This window comes from Bos indicus x Bos taurus, chromosome 15 (genome assembly GCF_003369695.1).
Source record: "Bos indicus x Bos taurus breed Angus x Brahman F1 hybrid chromosome 15, Bos_hybrid_MaternalHap_v2.0, whole genome shotgun sequence".
In the NCBI taxonomy this organism is placed as follows: Eukaryota; Metazoa; Chordata; class Mammalia; order Artiodactyla; family Bovidae; genus Bos; species Bos indicus x Bos taurus.
The window spans coordinates 54,784,710-54,805,292 of record NC_040090.1 but is presented as its reverse complement, the minus strand read 5'-3'; the positions used below and the strand labels follow the sequence as shown (position 1 = coordinate 54,805,292).

The following is a 20,583-nucleotide window of genomic DNA, read 5'->3' as shown; positions in this document are numbered from 1 at the left end:
CCAGGGCCCCTTGGAAGCACAAAAAAAGCCAGCATGACTGCAGGAGCTCTCGCTGGCCACAGCCACTCTTCACCCTCCCAGAGCCCGTGTGGGCCCTTCTCCCGGGGACCCCCTCCCTGTCCTTGCACCTGGCCCAGAGCCCTGCGGCGGTGCCGGCGGGGGCAGCAGGGGCCGGTCTGGCAGCAGCTCGTCGTCTGAGGTGGCGATGGTCTTGATGGCATTGTGGTAGAGCGGGGTGGAGCTGGGCATGGCGTACTTGGACATCTGGGACATCATCAGAGACAGGGGGTTCTGGGAGGGCGTGGGGTCTGGGGAGGACGTAAACGGCAGGCTGGGGTTCCCGAGGCCGCTGGGGGGGTTAGCGGGGGGCGCTGAGGAGCTGCTCCGGGGGCCGCTGGGCGGGAGGGCACCTGCAGAAGTGGGGAGACAGAGAGAGCGGCGGGGGTGACGGGAGGCCGGGGTGAGTTTGGCCGCTCGCACTGGGGCTTTGGGAAGAGGTCAGCTCCCAGACCTCCACCTGACTCTCAGGCACAGATGGCCCGTCAATTCAGGTTCCCCCATGATCCCTACAGCCCACCCATCTCCAGGCAGTTCCTGTAGCCTCAGGGCTCTGAACAGAAAGATCCTAAATATGACAAACTCCCCTCGAAATCCCTGCTCAATGAACACGGTGCTCCCCATGGAAGCTCACACATGGGGGCCAGTGGCTGCTCCTCCAGCAGAGCCGTCCCGCCTCCGGGCCCTGGCACAGACCCCTTAACTCATACACACACACCCCAGCCAGGCAAGAACACACCCACCTGGGAGGCAAGTCCAGGGCCCACCTGCCCAGCCCCATTGACTCACCCTGTTCCATGTTGCCCAGGGTGGTGGAAGAGCTCATGTTCAGAGGCGGCTGCTTGTTCTGGGGGACTCCAGGGCTGGGCATGGCTGTCTTGGGTGAGGCGACCCAGCCTGGAGAAGGCACCGCCATGGAGGGAGACTTGAGCCTGCTGGGCGAGCCAGTGGGCGAACGGACACTGAGGGAGGAGCTGAGGACCTGGGGCGACTTGAGAGGTCCTGGCGGGTTGGCCGAAGGCAAGGGCACCATCTGTGAGGGAGTCTGGGGGGACTTGAGGTTGGCAGAGGGCGAGGTGACCATGGGTGAGTGTACCTGGCTGAGGGTGGGCGACTTCAGGTGCCCCATGCCCGGCGAGCCCATCTGATTAATACTGATGGTGAGGTCTGAAGGCCGTCTGCCCAGCCCCCGGTTTGGGGCTGAATGCACAGAGCCCGGAGGATTGGACGCAGGAGGCAGGGGCATGTGACTAAGCCGGGTGGTACCCACGTTTCCCATGGGCATTGAGCTCTGGTCAGGGCTGAACATGTCTTGAGTGCTGCCCATGTCCTGGGGCATGGCTTGGTAGGGTCCCTGGCCCCCGGAGAATCCCTGCTGGCCTTGGCTAGGAAACTGCGAGGGCATAAGCATCTTCTGCGGGCCTCCCATCATTCCACCACTGTTCTGGGCCCGCACCCGGGCCATCTCCTCGGGACTGAGGCCCTGCGGCCCCATCATGTCCCCAGGGCCCCGCATCTTCTGCGACATCAGCATCTGCTGCTGCGGGGTCATCTGCACGTTCAGGTTCATGTTCATGTTCATGTTCACGTTCATGTTCATGTTGAGGTTGCCGGGCCCCATGGGCGGGTCCACCTCCCTCAGCCCAGACTGCCCCATGGGGGGGCTCAGGAGGCCCCGACCTCCGGCAAACTCCATGCCCATGGGAGTGCCCGCCAGGCCCTCGCCGCCAGCCATTTGCCCAGGGAACATGGCCGGATCCATCTGCCGGTGCGCCTGCATCATCCGCTCCACCTCCATGCCCTGCCCCATGCCACTGCCGGCCATGCCCAGGGGCCGCTGCATCCCCATCGACCGCTTCTCCAGCAGCTGGTGCCGCAGCAGCTCCTCACGAACCCGAGGGGTCATAAATCGCTCCGCTTCACCCTGCCCACCTGGGTAGGGCACAGCGTTCTGGGCAAAATTGCCGGGTCCCCCCATAGGGGGCAAGTCTTCGGTCCAGCCCATGCCTGGCCTCACAGGCCTCTGCATGGCATTCATGGGTACCTCCATGGGCATACCCTGCATGCCCCCAAACCCTGGCATCCGCTGCATCTGGTTGCCTGGGAAACGGGGGCCAGGGAAGGGGGGTCCGGCCCGGACCTGCATGGGATCTTGGACGTCCATGGGCCCCCGCAGCTGGGCGCCCATCCCAGGGGGCCACTGATCCCCTGGCTTGCTGTGGTAGGGGGGTGGCGGCCCCCTCACCATCATGCCCCCCATGCCCATCATGTCCTGCAGCGAGCGGCCCCCGTGCAGCCCGATCTGCTCCTCCTTCCTCCGTTTTTCCTCATAGTACTCTTCCTGAAGCTTGCGCCAGGCCACCTGCTCGGGGGTCAGGCTGTCCTGGCCCAGCCTCTGCATCATCACGTTCATCTGCCCTACGTCCCCACCCGGGGGGTGCCCCGGCACTTCATGCTCCAGCGGGGGGCCCCCGAGGCTCTGAGTCTGTGAAATCATGGACTGCAAGGGCTCCTCATATTTCTTCAGCCCACTAGGCGGGGCCGTGGGTGGCTGCTGGGGCGCGGGAGGGGCTGGTGCTGGTGGTCCCCCCTCACCCGCTCCTCCGGGGGGCCCCTTGAGGAAGGGCTCAGTCTCCCCGCTGCGGAGCAGTAACCGCTCAATGTCTCGAAGCGTCTGGAGGGAGCGCTCCCGGTGCTCCAGCTGCTCCTTGGATAGGCCCTCTGAGCCCACCAGGCTCCGCTGCCCATTTCCGGTGGGGGCCTCCCCGAGCAGGGCGGGGCCGGGGGCGCTGCTGGGGTCTCCTCCAGGAGGCAGTGGGTTGTTGGTGGTGGAAGCTGTAGGGGTGTTGGGGTGGGTCCCCCCAGTTCCGCCACCCGTGCTGGCAGCTCCCACCGAGTTGGGCGTCAGGTCCTGATTGGCGTCCTCAGGAGGCCCCTCAGAAGGCAGAGCAGGGGGGGCACTGCCCGGAGCTGGGGGTGGCGGTGGCGGCAGAGGAGGAGGCTGGGTCTGAGGGGTGCCTGCTGATGGCGTGCTCAGGGGTAGCGGTTCCGGGGTGGGTGGCACTTTGGGGGCCTGCAAGAGGACAAAGACAGACCCATGAGATGGGTCAGCGGATGCAGTGGCCGGTCCACTGCTCATGGAGCCCCGTGCCCGGACCAGGCGACACACTCACCTGGTCCAGCTTGGCCCGCGGCACGTTCTGCTGGTGGTAGGCGAGGATGGAGTCGGCTCGGCCCTGTAGCACAGCCTCCGCAGCCCTGCACAGGAGGGTCGGGCACAACCAGCTCAGAGTGACGAGCAGGAGGGAGCCCTCCACCTCACCCATCCCAGCCCTAGCCAGCCCTGGTCCCCTGCAGGCAGTCAGGACCCCAGGCTGAGGGGTGCTGGGCAAACGATGGCTGGGGGCACTTACGTGTTGGCCAGGTGGGTGGTGAAGACATACACAAACTGGGAGGGGGGCTTTCCGGGGACACCCCCGCCTCCGCCCCCGGGGGCGTCAGGCCGGAGGCCGGGCGGGGCCCCATGTGGAGGGCCTGGCGCGCTGCTCTCACTGAGGGGCAGTTGCGGGGCTTGGCCGGGACCCAGCTGTGGGGCCGCCATGGCTGGGTCTGCTACATTACAATCTGCACAAGAGAGGAAAGGGAAAAGGCCCAGGTTTAGAGAGGAGAACCAGAAGGGAGTCCACGCCCTACTGTCCCATCCCAGAGATGCCCAGGGATAGACAGGCTCGTGCCCACAGGGTCATCTGGTGCCACAATCTGGCATTTTCTCCAGTCTAGCTTTCAGAAACTTGCCCAAGCCCAGTCTTTGACAAGGACGGCAACTGTGTGGACCACACAGAGAGGAGACGGAAACCCACAGGCCCGCACATGCCTGGAGCCCTGACTACGCCTCTGGAAGTGACTCTACCTTACCATCGTCACACCCTGGGAGGAAGGAGTCGGTGCAGTCCACTCGAGAGAGGAGGAAACAGCCTCAGAAGGGTGACACTACTCCCCAAAGGTGACAGAAAGGCAGTGCAGAGCCCTGCGCTTGGCTCGGCTCCGGCTGCTCACCGTGGTCTGTGCAGCGGGTGTGGGTATGTGTGCACGCACGCTGGCCAGATAAGGGAAGCAGGCAAGGGAGCTTGTACAACTGATGGTCCAAAAGCTGAATGGTGTTCTATCCTAGCCTTACCACTAACTGACCGGCAACCATATCAACAAGATACTTCCTCAAGGCGTCATTCCTTCATCTGTAAAATGGAAACACTAAACTCTAGTCCGGCAGGAGTGGTGAGGGGCTGGTCAAAGAAATCTATTTTTACAGCAAATTCACAACTGTGTCACAAACTAAAAAAACTGGAGAAGAGAGAGTTACAAATGCCTGACACACTGGGTTCATTCCCTGCAGTAGACTGGCCACCCACAGCACTAACGGAGGTTTTCATCCACGGTCACCAGCTTGACAGGAAGTCCTAGCCTAGAAAAGATATCTACACTTGGTCATTACTGCTTCCCTTGTGGCTCAGCCGGTAAAGAATCCACCTGCAATGTGGGAGACCTGGGTTCAATCCCTGGGTTGGGAAGACCCCCTGGAGAAGGGAAAGGCTACCCACTCCAGTATTCTGGCCTGGAGAATTCCATGGACCAGTCCATGGGGTCACAAAGAGTCAGGCACGACTGAGAGACTTTCACTTCAATTGGTCATTACTGGGTCTAGTGAGTGGGTGGGCCCTTTGCCACCAGTCAACATGTAGCCCTCAGACAGCGCCAGGACTTACTATTCCAAGTGGACTCCCTTGAACCAGGGAAGTAGCCACTTTCCCACGGCTTAGAGGCAGGCTCCTCTCCTTGCAGAAATCTGCTCTGACTCTCCTAACTCATAACGGCCCTGAACTGGACCCTGTCCCTCCAATTTTACATAGAGCCAAAAGTTTGGGGTGTTAGGGGGCTTGAGAGCCAACCTCAATGTGTGAGGACTGCCCTGGAGAAGAAGGTGCATATTCAACACACAGAATTGAGACTCCTGGGGAAAAGCTATAGGGAGAGAGGCAGGCTTTGTTTTATTCTTTCTTTCTTTGTTTTTTCGGCTGTGCCACGTAGCATGTGGGATCTTAGTTTCCCGACCAGGGATCAAACCTGTGCCTCCTGCGTTGGAAGTGCAGAGTCCTAACCACTGGGACGTCCCCGGGCTTTATTTCAATATGAAAACTTCGAATACAATGATAACAACAAAAAAGCTAACACTGTTTTAAGTGTGTTGCATGTATCAACTCATTGACTCCTCATAACAACCCTAAGAGAGAAATATAATTTTTACAGATGAGGAAACTGAGGCCCTTTCCCAAACTTATACAAATGATAAGTAGAAGATCCAGGATATAAACCAAGGGGCGTCTGATTGCAGAGTCTGTGCTCTTAACTTGTACATTATACTGCGCTGCCATTAAGAACTCTTCAAGAATCTAATGTCGGTGTAACTAAAACATTGCCTTGGTACTCAGTATGGGATATTAGCCACTTCTTTGATTTCCCTGTGTCTTCATGCTTCTACGATGGTACAGTCTAGTTGTAAAAATGAACCGAGGAGGGTCTGTCCTGGGAAGCAGTGTCTACCCCCATCTACCACTTAAGGCTTTGGCCAGGGTTTGTGAACCACCAGTCAGTCCCCTGAGGGGTCGGGGATGCTGGGACCAGGTGATGTTTAAAGTGCCGGCCAGCTGCACAGGCTGTGTCTGATCCCAAACACCATCCCCACAGACATGATCTGCTCCTTCTAAAAACATCTGCTGAGTCTGTCTCCTCTTTTGCTTCCTAATAACACCTACCTCACAGTACTGTTATCAGAATTAAATAAAACAAAGTAGCAAAGTGTCCGGCATAATTTCTCTTCTTCCTTTCTACAGTCTCAGCCTTGGAAAAGTTCAGTGTAATATTCTCTGACTAGTTTCTTAGGCACTGAGTTGTTTCTCCCCACACACAGATGCAAGCTTGGAGGAAAAGCATCAGATCAATATGTACAGGCTTCCCAAGGGCAGGAGTATGTCTGGTTCTCCCCCATCACTTGTGCAAGGCCCAAATATATGCTGATCTGTGCAAGAATGAGAGAGGTGGGCGCCCACCCACACTCACTCTTCGTCTTGGTGATGCACTCCAGAAATCAATTAGAGGTTAGGGAAGGGCACCAGAGACACAGTCAATGTCAGCTCACACCCAGGCTTCTTCCGCACAGTTTTGCAGGGTCCAGCCAGCTGTCCAGCTCCCAGGGATGCTGAACGCTCACTGCCCTTCCTCTACTGACCAGTAGGTGGCAGCAGAGGCCAGGAATTCACGGGAGGAGGCCTCCCAGTGTGGCTTGAGAGGCCATCTAAGGTTCCACCTACCCCACCCAGGTCCCTAAGGACAGGGGGCTACTGAGCACCTGGAAGGCAGGGATTGAACTGTCAGTGCCCGGAGGGACTGAGTCAGAAATGGGAGATGGGAGAGGAGGAGCCCAGGCTCCTGATCCCTTGCTCCTTTTGGCCCAGCCTGGGTCCTCGAAAGCCCTAGGTGAAGAGAGGAGGCTCCCTCAGGGCAACTGTTCCCCAGGGACACCATGAGGCACAGCATCCTGGCAGCATGGGCACTCACTGTGGGCGGCCCCAAGGGGCTTGTCGTCCTCCTCGCTGTCTGGGCCTGAGCACCATTCGTCCCCGCTGTACGGCTGCTTCCGCTCCAGCACACAGCGCCGCTTACTCCGGGGTGCCACCTCTGCCCAGGCAGGCAGGCAGGGGTCAGAGTGAGTGAGCGAGTCCCCAGGAGGGCCCGTCCTCCCACACCTGGGGCCTCCCCAAGCCCATTCCCCCAGATGCCCCAGTGCCCAGTGCCCAGGGGGCACTGCCCAGGCCACAGTGGGCACTTTGCCAGCCCTTGACCCCCACCACAACACCATTTGTTTCTGATTTCTCTCTACAGCCCTGCTGCCTGTCTCCCCTCCCCCACCCAGCACCAAGCCCAACGTAATCCCCAACCACAACTGGTTCTAATTAGGGCTGGGGGGGGGGGGAGGGGGAAGCTGCTGCTACTCTTCCAGGCCCCAGTGCCTGCTCCCACCAGCTGGAACACCAGGAGGTTCCTGGGAGGTGTGTGGGTCTGCGCCTCACCCCAGAGCACCTCCTGTTCCCCCTCTGGGGGCTATGGTGGGAAAGCAAGAGAGGCCTGAGGAGAGGCCCCATCACCCTGTGTGGCCCTAAGGATGAGACATCTCCACCCAGTCCTGAGAATGAGCAGATGGGTGAGAATGGGCATAATGGGGTGGGGAGGATACAGAGGCTGCCCCTGCATAAGTGCCGGAGAGGAATGGCAAGTGAGGATTAGGCCAGGGGTGCAGAAAGATGCTCTCCCAGCCTGTGTGTGTCTAGGACGATGGACGATGCTGGGGTCTTAGGGATCAGGAAATGTGGTACCTTTGGCCTCTGAATCCAGGGATGGGGTCCCAGCCTCTCGCTGCTCTCCGGAGTCCACAGACACGCTCCGCTCCCTCTTCACCTTGCCCTTGAGCGAGCTGAAAGGGGGTACCCCTGCCTGGGGGTTCTTCAGACTTGAGTTGCTAGGTGAGATCTGGTTGGCCTTGGCCCCATGGTTCCCCGCCCCCACGCCCTTCGAGCCCAGGTTGCAGGTGGGTCCTTGGTTCACATTCTGGTGCTGAGATTGGGCCCCGCCATTCCCTGTCTTGCCATGATTGGTCAACTTATTTTCTGGGTGCATTGGCTTGGCTGGGGCAGGGGGGCAGTGGCCGCGGGGGGACAGCGGCGGGCTCCCTGGAGCTTCTCTCCTCCTGGGGTGGGGTAACCTGGGAGGTGGAAGAGACATGAAAAGTTAATCGCAGTGCCAGGGGTGTAGCAGGCCTGGATTTTAATAACCCCATTCTGGCTCACCTAACAGTTGGGGAGGTGGGAGCTGAGTGGCATCTTAGGACCACCAGCTATCCCCTATCTCCCTCCATGGCTCCTCAGACAAGGGCTCATGCCCTTCTCCACTTGGGGAATGAAGAAGGGCCAATCCCCTTCACCCTCCAGTCCCCAAATGAAAACCCGGGCCTTATGTTGGCTGAATCCAACCCGGCCCCTAAGCCCCAGCATCCATCAGACTGCAAGCCTCCATGGCAACCCCCTCCACTAGCACCTGGCCAACTCTTAAGCATTCTCTCTTCAAGAGTTTGCTGTCTTCACACTCCTTCCTAGGCCCCCAACCTCAACTTCCATGTGTCCCAACACCAGCAGGGAAGGAACCCAGGACCTGGGAATCACTGCTTCTGGCCCAGCCCCATTTCCCCTTGGGGAAGTGGGAGAAAGCACACCAGATTGCGGTGCCCACTGGTCCAGACAGCTCCCCAGGGCAGGAGGGGAATGCCTTTAGAGGGTGCACCAGCAGGTCTGGCCGGCAGGCAGGAGCAAGAGGAAAGGGGGAGGGGACTGGTGTGTGGAGCAGACTGAAGCCAAGGATTCCTGCAGCCTAGGCTGCGGGCCCTTTAAGCTCCAGCCCGCTCCCCCCACCGCCTCCCCCTCCCCGGAGACCTATTAATAGCCGCTGGAAAGATCACATCACGGGAGAGGATATTTATCCCCCCTCATTCCACACCAGCTCAGATTTATTTCAGCTCTGCTGTCCTGCTGCTGCCGCCTGGCCCTGTCTGCCGGCTTCTCCCGGGGAAGGGGAGGGAGGCAGGCACCGCCCCTCCAGTTCCCACCCCCAGCTAGACCGAGGCCAGAGGGCGCCAGCGGACCCGACAGCGGGGCCGGCGGGGGTCTGCTCAAACCGTTTTTAAGAGGAAAGGACTGGAAGGGACTAGAACAGCAGGGTTAGCCGCTTGCCATTCCCTTCTGTCCCCTGGGCTCAGGCGCTAAAGCTGTGGGCTCCTGCCTTCCGATTCTGACCCCCATTAGCCCACCGGTGGCCGGGAAGCCAGGTACCCAGGGGCGGAGGTGGGGGCTTGCTCTCCAAGCCTGCACGGTTCAGCCCCATCAACACTGAGCCCACCCTTTCCCCTCACTCCACACACACATCCCGCCCTCCACGACACCCACACACCTTGTCTTGTTAGCCAGGATCCTCATGGCTCCCACACACAGTGGGGCTACGGCCCCTGTGCGTGCCCAGGGCCCAGCCAGGTACTCGGTGCTGGAGCAGGGACTGCAGCAACAAGCCCCAAAGAGAAAACTTGTGACTTGGGGAGGGGGTGCAAGGAGGGGAGGGGAAACGGGAGGACCCAGCAGCCCTGGGACTAGGGTACTGGACAGGGTAGGGTGGGAACGGCCGGGAAGGATTCCAGGTCGGGGTCTGAATCCATCCCTCCCGCACCTTACCCTCAGGGAGCTTGCAGTCTCTAGCAAGGCCCCCCGGGGCCGCAGGGGCAGAATTCACTAAAAAGATAGGTTGCCAAGGTGCCCGCGTGGGGCGGCTGAGAGGTCTGTCAGGCCCCGGAGGCCGGGGCGGGGGGGGGGGGGGGGGCTCCCGCCCCCCCAGGCACGCCCCTCACCCGGGGGAGGGGGGCGGGGGAACCCCTGGCGCCCCGCCCCAGTGCTGCACCCTGCCCCCGGGCGCCAGGGCGGGAAGGGGGCCGGGGGTGGGGGCGATGCCCCGCCTCCAGCTCGAGGCCTAGCCTGTGCCCATCCCAGCAGGCCCGGGCGGGCAGCGAGAGGCCTGGCGGGGCCTCGGGGCTGCAGCTGGGCTCTTCTGGAGACCAGTAACGCTGGCTCAGATTCCTCCCCGACCGCAAGAATGCAGGAGCCTCCCCTCCCCCCGCCCCGGCACCCCACCCCGCCCCCTCCGGCAGAGCCCGAGTGCAGAGGCAGAGCGAGCGAGCGACAGAGCCAGCGAGCCGGGGAGCGGGCCACGGGCAGGGCTGCAGCGTGCCTCTCCCGGCCCAGCACGCGCCTCCCCGACAGACCCACGGCCAAGTGCGGCGAGGGGCCGGGCGCGCGCCACGGCGGAGCCCAGTTTCAGCTCTGCGCCGGACGCCGCCAGGCAGGAGCCCCGGGGACCCACCAGCACCCGAACTCTGGATTCACACACACACACACACTCGCAGCGCACACGTGGACGGGGAGACAAAGACACGCACGGAGCCCAGGAAACTAGAGGCGCGCTCAAACGCCGGCCCGCGGAGGTGTGCGGGACCGCTAGGGAGGCGCTGGCCGAAGCAGGAGCGCAGAAATAGCCGGGGGCGCACGTTTCCAGAGGCGGCCAGAGGCAGAGAGGGGGCGCGTCGACTCATTGAACAGATGAAAAGACTGAGGCCCGACAACAAGGGAGCCATTGAGAGCTGAGCCCGGTAGTGACAAAGAAACACACACGGGGCCAGAGATACACCAACCAACAGACTTATACAAACACGGAAGCCTCACCCGACTGCCCCCGGTCCTGTCCCCTCGCCCCTCCCGCAGATCCCAGGAAGGAGTGGGGGAGGGGAGGAGCCTTGGGCCGGGAGCTCCGTCCTGGTGACAGGCCCAGCCAGACACCGGGGCACATTCCCTGGCGGGCTGCTGCAGGCCGGCCTGGGGCCTGGGGGGCGGGGAGGGGGCCACACCAGGGACCCTGTGGGAGTCTCACCCTAACTTAACCCCAGGCACATTGGCCTTCTCAGCAGAAGATTCCTCAGGTTCCAGGCCTGGCTGAACAGAAGCCAACGGCCAGTCCCCAGGCTTGCATCACGCCGGGGAAGAGGTGAGGTGGGAAGAGCCGGAGGGCACCTGGGCTTAGGGGCAGGCCCATGACTGACAAGTGTCCCAGGCTTCCCCTTTCCCCACCTCGCTGATCCTCAAAACTACCAACCACCTGCGAGGGCAGTATTTCTATCACCATTTCACAATGAGGAAACTGAGATCTGGGAGAAGGAAGTCAGAGGCCCATGGGTCGCATGACCATTACAGGGGCCTACCAAGACCCTATTCCCCGGTGTTTCCCCTATACCGCAGTGTCCTCCCCTCCAGTCATGACACTTTGTGCCTGCATCAGACAGATGGGCTTCCAGCAGGGCAAAGGCTACCCACTTTCCTCTGTTTACAGCTTCAAATATTGGGGCATTTAGTAACTTGGGAAGGGGCTGTTAGAAAATTCATCGTGTCCAGGGTACCTAGTGGGGCCAATGCTCCTCTCCAGAAGAATCTTCCAGTCGCCCTCCCCTCTAGAACTCCACCCCCTCGCTCCCACCCAGCAGGACGAGCTGAGTCAAGTACAGATGAGTCAGGACTTTCCCATCTCACACCTCCCCCTTTTGCCCCTCAGCAACCCTCGCCAGATCACAGAGACCCTCCTTCTCTATATATTTAGAGTCCCAGGAAGAGACCTGGAAAGCCCTGGGGATGGAGGCAGGAACGAACAAACAAAGTGAGGGGGGCTTTTTGGCACCAGGCCAGGAGCCCCCTGAGACGGGTGAAAGGGATGCAGCTCTGCAAACACAGACCTGGACTCCTCTTAGGGGATGGGGTGGGGTGGGGAGCAGTGACATGCTCACAAACAGGGAGCAGGTACCAGTCACCTGAGTGAAGGGCCCGGAGCAGACCCATGAGAATGGAGCCCAGGAGGCTGCTGAAACAAAGCCTGCCTGAGATCTTGCCCTCCTGGTGCAAGGTTGGGGGGAAGGTGAGGGCGGGGGGGTGGGGGGGTGGGGAGGGTAAGAAGCAGTGACCTAAGGGTCAAAGTGGACCTGACCTCAGCTGGGGGAGGGAGATCAGGAAGGCTTTGATGGATGCCCAGGGCCTCCAGGTGGGACAGGCCAGCTCCCTGCTCAGCACAGAACTGCCACATAGAGCACACTTGCCTCTGTTCAGTGGCTCCCAACTTGGGAGCCTCAGCTTGATTTGCCTACCAGCACACCGGTCTGAAAGCCCAGCTCAAAACCACCACAAAGAGGCACTGAAAACACTGCTTGGAGGGTCCATGCTTCCATAGACAGTGGACAGACACCCCTAGAGAGGAAATGGGCAGCTAGGAACCCTGTGTGGCTGGAAAGAATAGAGACCTGCCGGGAGTATTAGGCGTGGGATCCTCCGCCACTGACCTAGGGAGAGGCAGCCCCCAAGACAACGAGGTCCTGAGTCCCCTTTCTCCAGGGTCCCTAGAAGCTCTCCTGTATCACTCAGGTCACTTCCTCTTCCTGAGGTGGTGACTCAGCGGGGTGGGGAGGTCAAGGATTCCTCACCCAGCAGGAAATCTGCTCAAGAACCAAGGTGTTGCTGGGGACCCTCTGTGTGGGGACTTCCAGGGTTGGGGGGCCTTCCCCTCACCCTGGTTCCTAGCAGCTCTCCCCACTTCCCCCCACCTCCTGCCAAAGGAGACCATGCAAATCAACCATTTTTGTCTGGGAGTTTCCAGCCCCACCCCACCTGCAGCCCCAGGGTGATGTCTGGCAACCCCAGCCCTTCTGGGACATGGAAATTCCTGGCCCCAGACCCTCCAGTCTGGGGTCTTTGAAGGGTGCTTCAGGGGTGAGGGGTGGATTCTGCCCTTGTGGGGACCATCAGGCTAAGTAGCATTGCCTAGACAAGCTGGAGGTCGCCTCACTTGGTTCTGGTAGCCAGGGCCCCTGTGGCCAGGCCTCAAGAAGCAGTCATAGCCTGGCATGGGGTGCCCCCAAAGGCTACTGCCCAATCCCTGGCTGCTCCCTCCCCCAGGGGGGAGGCGGGGGAGGAGGTGGGGGGCACAAGGAAACAAGACAGGGCAGGAAGCCCAGGCAGGCGGCGGGCACTCTGGGCCAGGCACAAACAGCCAACACAGGAAACCACAGCCCACCCCCGCCCACCCCACCCGCTCAAAGCTCTGGGAGAAAGGAGTGCCAAAAGCCTGGTACCCCAGCGGGGGCAAGGGCCAGGGGTTAGCCCGGGGCAAGGGAGGGGCAGAGGCTCTCCAGCCTTCTCTCGGCCCCAGACCCCACCTGGGGAGGGGGAGAGGAAGCCGGGCTGCCAGGGAGGGTGCTGCCTCTTTAAATCCACCGAAATCCTGAGCTAGGCCCAACCCAGCTCTGGTTTCACAGGAAGGAAAGGCGCTCAGGAGCCAGTAGGGCAGGAGGTGGTGGCTGGAATTAGCCCCACCAGCCCAAATATATCTGGTCTCCGCCTGCCACCCCTCTGGCACTTCCTGCCCCCTGGCACCTGCACCACCATGGGGGTGGGAGAGGGTCTAGGGGCTACTCCCTCCCCTGTGGGGGACCCCGGGCTCTCCAGGTGCCCTGTTGCTGCGGACACGTGGTAGGAGGTGGCATCCCCAGCCCGGATCCCCAGAAGAGAGGAATGGACAGGGTAGCTCCTTGGGGACCCTCACCTGGCCTCTATCCTCCAAGGGGTTAATCGGACCCTTTTTTGGGGGGGTGGTTAGGGGTGGCCCAGGAACCTCCTCCAAACTGCCTGGCGGCTGGGAACAATGGGGCCATTGTGGGAGTTGCGGAGTGCGGGCAGGCTGCTGGCACAGGCAGCGCACCAGGGGCGGGACCTCACCCAGAGCCCGCCTGCCCGCCGGCTCTCTCCCCAGGTGCTGCCAGCGACAGACATCCTCCCAGCCCTCACCTCGCCGGCCGGGCCCAGACTCCTGGCACCGGCAGCACCTGGAGAGCCCTCCAGCTCTGCCCATGTTGCCATCCAGACTGCCATGACCCTACAGGAAGCAGGGGCATGTGGACCAGGACGGGGTGGGGGTGGGGGCTGACGAGACAGGATGTATGCCTGTGATCCTCCTGCAGGGAAGACAGGAAGGCCAAATGGGGTTTCTGGTGTCAGTCCTGGCACCCTCAGGCCAGAAGGGCTTAGGGGATTGTGAGAGTGGTGACAGGCAGGGTCCCCTGCCCCCAGGCCTCAGTTCCTATGCTCAGCTCCCGGAGGAGGCCAAGCCCTGGCAGCCTAGCTGCCCTCTGGGGCCAGGACACAGCAGGCAGTATGAGTGATGCAGTGGAATGAGCAGTGGGCTTGTAGTCAGGCTGACAAGGTTGCCAATCACATCCCACCCCCTCTGAATGACAGGACTTTATCCGTCCCTTCAGCCCTTAGAGCCTCAGTTTCCTCATCTGCAAAATGAGGCTCAGTATATCAAGTGAGATGCTAATAGCGAAACTAGCCAACAGAATGCCTGTGACATAGCCCTCAACAAACCACCTTGGGCCATGATGCCCCCTTATTTATCTCCTACGTGGCACCCAAATCCATGGGCATTTGGTAAAGATGGGCACGGTCGAGAGATTTGCTCTTAATAGCTCATTCGATAAAGGATCTGGCTGCAGTGCAGGAGACCTGGGTTCGATCCTTGGGTTAGGATGATCCCCCGCAGAAGGGAATGATTACCCACTCCGGTATTCTTGCCTGGAGAACTCCGTGAACAGAGGAGCCTGGCAGGCTACAGTTGATAGGGTCACAAAAAGTCGGATATGACTGAGTGACTTTCAAGACATTGGGCCCACAGGCATCATCTCAGTGGTATCAAGTATAAAAACTTGGCTCCTCCTCTGTCCTCACAGAGGTCAGGTCCCCCGGCGAGGACTCCTCTGGGCCTCACTGGGTTTATCAACATTCAAACCCAGAGCATGAATCCAGAGAGCAGTTATCCACTCTCTTAGCCATAGGGCTGTCTCAGGAGACAGCAGGAGAAAAGCAAAGGGGAGTTTCCTTTCAACAGTGGCCACATCCCCTCCACCAGCCACCCCCACCCCTTGGCAGTCTCCCTGCAGGGTCTAGGCTGGGAGGAAGCAGGAGCCTACTTTCTTGCCATGGGCCTCTTTAAAGAGTGGAGGGTCTGAGAAGGTAAGAAGAGCAACTGGGACACACAGTTCTGAAAGTAGAGGTCCAGAGAGAAGACCTATCCTCTTCTCAGCTAGAGAGGGCTGTCCCTCTTGGGGTGGCTCCATAGCCCCCAAAGGGTTAACAAGGCCCTAAAAATAACCTGCTCCCAGCAGGACCCCCTGATTGGAACCCTCCAGCCATCTGTTCCCATTTTCTCCTGTTCACATTGGAACATCTGAAACCAGCCCCAGAGCCCCAGCCCGATCCCAAAAATAGCCCCAGCCTGCCCAAGGAACAGGCCCCAGGGGCTGGGCAAAGGCAGCATGGCCGGCCCAGCAGTCAGGCATGGCTCAGGCCAACACTGATGCCTCACTCCCAGGCCCATGGAAGGGAGGAGATCCCTCTGTTCCCAGAAAGAAGTGGTGAGTAGAGCCAGGGGCTCCAGCCCAACCCCCTTAGTACCAGGCCAGAGCAGGTCCCCAGGAGTCCTGGAATCCCAGGCACTCTGCCACATCTGATCACTTTTACTCCTGAGAAGACCAAACCAAGTGTCTGCAGAGTTTCCCTCCTGGCCGGCATGCCTGCTACCCTGTCCTGGGATCCTCACCCAGAAGTTCCCAAGCCTTAGCCCGTCAATCATCCTGCTGTCATCCCAGGGCCTTTGGGAGCATTGCTCACCCAGAGTCACTCAGCATTCTCCCCTGACCTGCCCCAGGGCACACAGGGTCGAAACAGAACGTTTCTCAGCCCTGCCCACATGTACCCATGCAGCAGAGGAAAGGGTTCCGGGGGTGTCCTCTGGATGCCGATATGACCCCAGCCCTCCTCTGGGCTTCAGGATGGACTTCCTGCCCATCTGTGTGCGGCAGGTGCTGGGCCTGCCTGTCTGGGCTTCTACACATATCACAGACCTTGGCATTGCCCTGCCACATTCAGGGAAAATGCCCAGGCAGGGTACAGGGAATCCAGTAGACCCTGGGCCCCAAGGCAGGCCTGACAGCTGCCATCCATGTCACAGCTCCTTCCTGCTACTCTTCTCCCTAAGGAAGATCCCAGACCCCTTAGGCCAGGAAAGAGAGGAGGCAGCCATTTAAGCCACTGAAGGACAGAGTGTCTTAATGGCTGTTCAGCCTGGTAAAGGAACAGAGCAGCAGGAGATGGGATGGTGGGAGGGGTGTTGAAGCTGATCTGAGCTAATAGCCTGCGGGAGGAGGGGTTCAGCCCTGAGAAGTGCTGGGCGATGGGGAGGCAGGCAGGCCCTAAGCCCTCAGACCCTTCTGTAGGCCCACAGCTATTTCCCAAGCTTGCAATCATGATGCCTGCCAGCACCAGCAGTGGGGAAACTGAGGCAGCAAGAAGGTGGGTCTGGAAGGGTATTATAATCTAGGAGTCTCAAGCACTGGAAAGGCTGTTTCTTCTCCACCCCCATCTCCCTTGCTAAAGCCTCTGGGAGGATCAGGAGTTCCTATGACTAATAATAATTAGGAAAATCTCTAATATTTATTGAGCATTTACCCTGTAACATCAAGCTGCTAATCACAGGCATTATCTAATTTAATTCTCTAATTTAGTACTCTACAAGAAAAGTCTCTTATCCCCACTTTACAGATAAGAAAACCGAGGCACAGGGACACTGAATAACTGCCTAAGGCAGATAGTCCAAACTTAGAAGAGTCAGGATTTGCACCCAGATACTCCAGCCATTTGCTCTTAACCATTTCACAATACAAGTTCGCCCTGGCAGCAGCCCTCTGTGCTCTGACGAAAAAATGGTGCCTCACTCCCTCATTCCAGACTCCCTCCAAACCTGATGCGCACCAGGTCCTAGCCAGAGGCCACAGTTCCTACCCAGGGACAAGATCAAAGAGAGGCCACAACTCCCCGCCCCCTCAACACAGGTGCCTGGCCCGCTGGGGCTCTGAGAGTAAAGTTCTTGGGCCACCCCAGCCCCGCCCACCCCCAACCCGTCACCCGTCACCCATCCTGGTCCCTAAGAGTCTGGGGAGGGAGCCCAGCAAGTTACCATGACAATAGCACAGGCCCCTGCTGAGAGGCTCAGAGGCAGGAGGAGTCTGTGGCCCCTCCCACTTTGCAGGTGGGGTCAAAGGTCAAGTGGGACTCCACTAGTGATGGGTGGAGTCTCAGCCCTGCCCCCCACCCTCTCGGCCACACCTGGCCGCTGCCCCCAAGTGTTTTCATTGCCTGATTGGAAGCAGGACCACTTTCCTCCCAGTCCCTGGCGGGTGGTTGCCTCCAACAGGGAGGGTGGGGGGATTCGAAGCCCTCCCCTCCTGAGGACAGTCTAGAAGTGCCTCCTCCCAGTCCTGTACTTTCTCCAGCTTTCCCCAGTCTGGGATTCTACAGGCGTGTTTGTTGTGAATTCAGGGAGTTGTTGCTAAGTAAGGAAGGAGGGGAGGGAGGGAAGGAGGGGAGGAAGGGAGGGAGGGGGCAAGGAGGGGGTGGGGTGGCAGTAGGGAGAAAGTGTGCGTGTGCCTGCGTGCGTGCATGCGTGCGCGTGCGCGCGTGTGTGTCTAGGGGTCAGGACAGAAACCACATTACCGTGGCTGGTGGCCACCCTGGCTTTGACTCAGCCAGCTGAGGCCAAAGCCAGCAGGCAGAGGGTAGCAGGCGCTTGGGATGACCAGGAAAGAAACCATACCTTGCCCTCCAGGGGTGACTGGGCTGGGGCTCCCCACCGCCCACCCCGGCTGGGACTTTCACTGGAGCTGCGGTCGGCGCTTTAACCCTTCCTGCCGGGGCCCCGCCCCCGTCCCCACTGGGTCCCAGGTTGTAAGCTGTCAGCACCCCCTCCTCTGGGGGAGGAGAATGAAAGGAGAAGTAGGGGCAGAGAGCCAGGAGGAGGGCGCCCAAGACAAAAAGCCAAGCAGGAGGCTCCGGCAGAGGCAGGCAGAGCTGAGCGCGGAGGGTGTGAGAACACACAAGCACACGGACCTCTCACCTCGGGATAACGCGTGTCGGGCTCGGGCTCAAGGGTGCGGTCGGGGCTGGGGCTCCCTGTGGAGAGAGGGTCACAGCTCGAAGCCCCGGGCCAGCAATCTCTACCCCTGCTCCTCCCAGAACCCCAGCCCCACCCCCAGCACGCACACCACTAAGCATGTACACAGACAGGCTTGTAGCTCCAGGAAGTCCCTGAGCTACTCGGACACCACCCCCCCTCCACGACTTCTGTGGATTGGCCGGGAGCCAGGCCTGACCCAGCCGCCCCACCGCACGGCTCCCCCTCCCTCCCCTGGAAGCAGGAAAGGAGAAGGCCCTGGAGATGCCTTAGGGCTCAGCCCCAGGGTCGGGGGTGGGGTGGGCAGGACTCCTACGTCCTGGCCTGAGGACTCGGGTAGAGGGATGGATGAGAGGCCTGAGGACCCCAGCTTCCAGCACCCACCACCCCGGGGTTATCCTGTGTCAGGGAAAAGAATGGTGTGGGTCCTCTGTCCCTGTGTGGTCTCCCTTGTCTCCGGAAGACTCAAGTCCTGGGGACTGGGCCTAGCTGGGAGGGCCTGGAGGGAGAGAATCGGGCATAGCAGTTCAGTAGGAGGGGGCCGGGTGAAGCTCCCACAGGCAGGCAGGCAGGAGGGAGGCTGGTGGCTCGGCTCAGTTTGTACTGGGGGTCAAAGGGGAGTTCTTTTCCGAAGAATTCTGGGAAAGAAGCCAACTAGAGCAAGCTGCTAACTACCCCTCCCTCTCTCTCTCACTGCACTGTTGGGGGGGGGGGGGCGCTGTCCCTGCCAACCAGACTTAACCCTCTCCAGCCTGTGGTGTGCCCAGGCCCAGGACAGGGGAACTGGGGAGGGAACCTCGTGCTGGGCCCAACTGCCCATTCTAGGGGGCAAGCATAACATGCCTGCCAGAACATGGTACCACCTGTCTCCATCTGGTACCACCCTGTCCTACCATCACCTGGGTGACTTTTCTGGGCTCATCTCCTGAAAGTGTCTGCAGTGACGTGCATGCGCAGGTCTCAGAGACAGAGATTGAGAAACAAACTGAAGATTCCTTGCCAAGGCCCTCCCCCTGCTGGGTCACTGAGCACTGTACCAACCTGTGCCTTTACCCCTCCCCTCCTCCCGCCGGGTCCTGGGACCAGAGGCCATGGGAAGGGGGGTTAGAAGGAGACAGCTTCTCTCTCTGCCCACCTCTGCTGCTGTCTCCTTAGGCCCTAGACTCCGACAACCAGCCCCTGCCCCAGCCCCCTTCTTCTTCACTGACTTGCTACAAGTGGTTCTAGAAGAAAGTCGTCAATTATAGCCTGAGGTCCCAGGATGGGAAACTGAGTCATAGCGAGGCATCAGGATTCCAAGTGCCTGTGTCCCATGCAGACATGACCATCACAATTTTAGCTTTGGCAAAAAAAAAAAAGAAGGAAGGAAAGAAAGCTCCCCCTAACAACCCCTCATCCTGTAGAACACGATAAAGGACTGTAGAACAAGAAGGACTTCTCAGGGTCAAGGCTACAATGGCAGCTGGCCCCACAGCCAATGTTTCATATTTTTGGGGTGGTATAACCCCCCAAGAGACCAGGCCCCTCTGTCTTCTGCTCAGGCTGGAAACATGAGTGTCTTGTTTTGTCTGCCCCTAACTAGCTAAGTCAACTTTTCTGAAAGCTCCCAGGTCTGGTGAGGCTGGCTGTTTCTTGTCTCCAATGAAGCAAGCCACCCCAGGGGCGGGGGTTAAGTCCCTTACCCCATGCCTTTCTGAAGAGCACTGGGCCTCCCTGTCACAGCCCCTACGACAGCACCAGGACAAGAAGAGGATGGACTGGGAGCATCAGACCCCTTGAGATGCCGGGTGTCTGGGGACGGCAGAGGAGGAGAGTCCAGCCCTGGGGACAGTTTATCCCAAAGTCTCCCCACTGCGCACTTTCTCTCCAAGGACCACAGAACTGCCAGAAGCCTTGGCCTTCCTCCAGGAAACCTCCCTTTCAAAGGACAGAGGACTTCATGTCCCAGGGAGCCATCGGGAGACCTGTGGCTACACCCCCAGACGTGTTCCAAGGGAGGAGGAAAGAGGCGGGAACAGAGCGCACAGAGTGTGCGCGTGTGCACACACACATGCATCAAAGACACAACCCCGGGCACACACACTTCTCAGATACTCTGACACGTGTACTTGAGAGAGAAACGGACACAACCCCCAAACACACACATCCAAGATACCTCTTTAAAATAACACAAACTCTCCAAAACTGACTCCCTCAGACCCACAGAAGTGCCCACACTCATAGAGAAAGCCCAAGGGGGCCCAGGAAACACAAATGACGTCGGCCGGTCACAGAACTGCTGACAGAAGGTAGACCCACATTGGAATATACTATGCACACACACAGAGACACTGAGTAGTATGCACATGGCCATGTGCTAGCACAAACTCTCTTTCTCTCTCTCTCTCACACACACACCCAGGCAATGCACAGCATGAAGCCAGATTAGAGCACTAAATTCTGGGCTAGTGGGGAGGAGGGGAGTCAGAGGAGGGTGGAGAAGTGCTCAGGGATTTCAAAACAATCCTGGTTTCGAAATGCTGGAAATGCTGGATTCAGGGCCATTCTCAGTTGAGGCTGGGGGTGGGGGGAGGGGAAGACAGGCCAGCACAGGGCCACCAGCCTGTGGGAGGAGGGACTTGGACAGAGGGCATCCCGGCCCCTGGGGACACCAAGGTTAGGAGGGGCAGGTGGCCAGGGCCCAGCAGGGAGGGCCCGGGGCGGAAAGGAGGCGGAGGAGGGGAGGCCTCTGCTCCAGCCGCGGACTAGAGAAGTTGGAAGGCGGGCAGGGGAGACTGCCTGGCC

General features: G+C 59.9%; 1 protein-coding gene across 6 annotated transcripts in view; it reads right to left on the bottom strand.

Moving 5' to 3' along the window:
* BCL9L (BCL9 like) overlaps window positions 1-20,583 on the bottom strand; it is a 28,086-nt gene that overhangs the window by 3,683 nt on the left and 3,820 nt on the right. For 2 of the 6 annotated variants that reach the window (XM_027563547.1, XM_027563545.1), the window contains exons 2-9: window positions 17,743-17,798; window positions 9,109-9,210; window positions 7,485-7,870; window positions 6,670-6,789; window positions 3,471-3,681; window positions 3,231-3,315; window positions 847-3,130; window positions 129-410 (exon numbers count right to left, since the gene is read on the bottom strand). In XM_027563547.1, the coding sequence (XP_027419348.1) occupies window positions 129-410; window positions 847-3,130; window positions 3,231-3,315; window positions 3,471-3,681; window positions 6,670-6,789; window positions 7,485-7,870; window positions 9,109-9,134 (3,394 nt within the window). In that variant the 5' untranslated portion in view covers window positions 9,135-9,210; window positions 17,743-17,798. Of the gene's footprint in view, window positions 1-128; window positions 411-846; window positions 3,131-3,230; window positions 3,316-3,470; window positions 3,682-6,669; window positions 6,790-7,484; window positions 7,871-9,108; window positions 9,211-17,735; window positions 17,799-20,583 lie in introns of all 6 variants that reach the window. The other 4 variants (XM_027563544.1, XM_027563549.1, XM_027563548.1 and 1 more) reach the window with 4 other exon arrangements.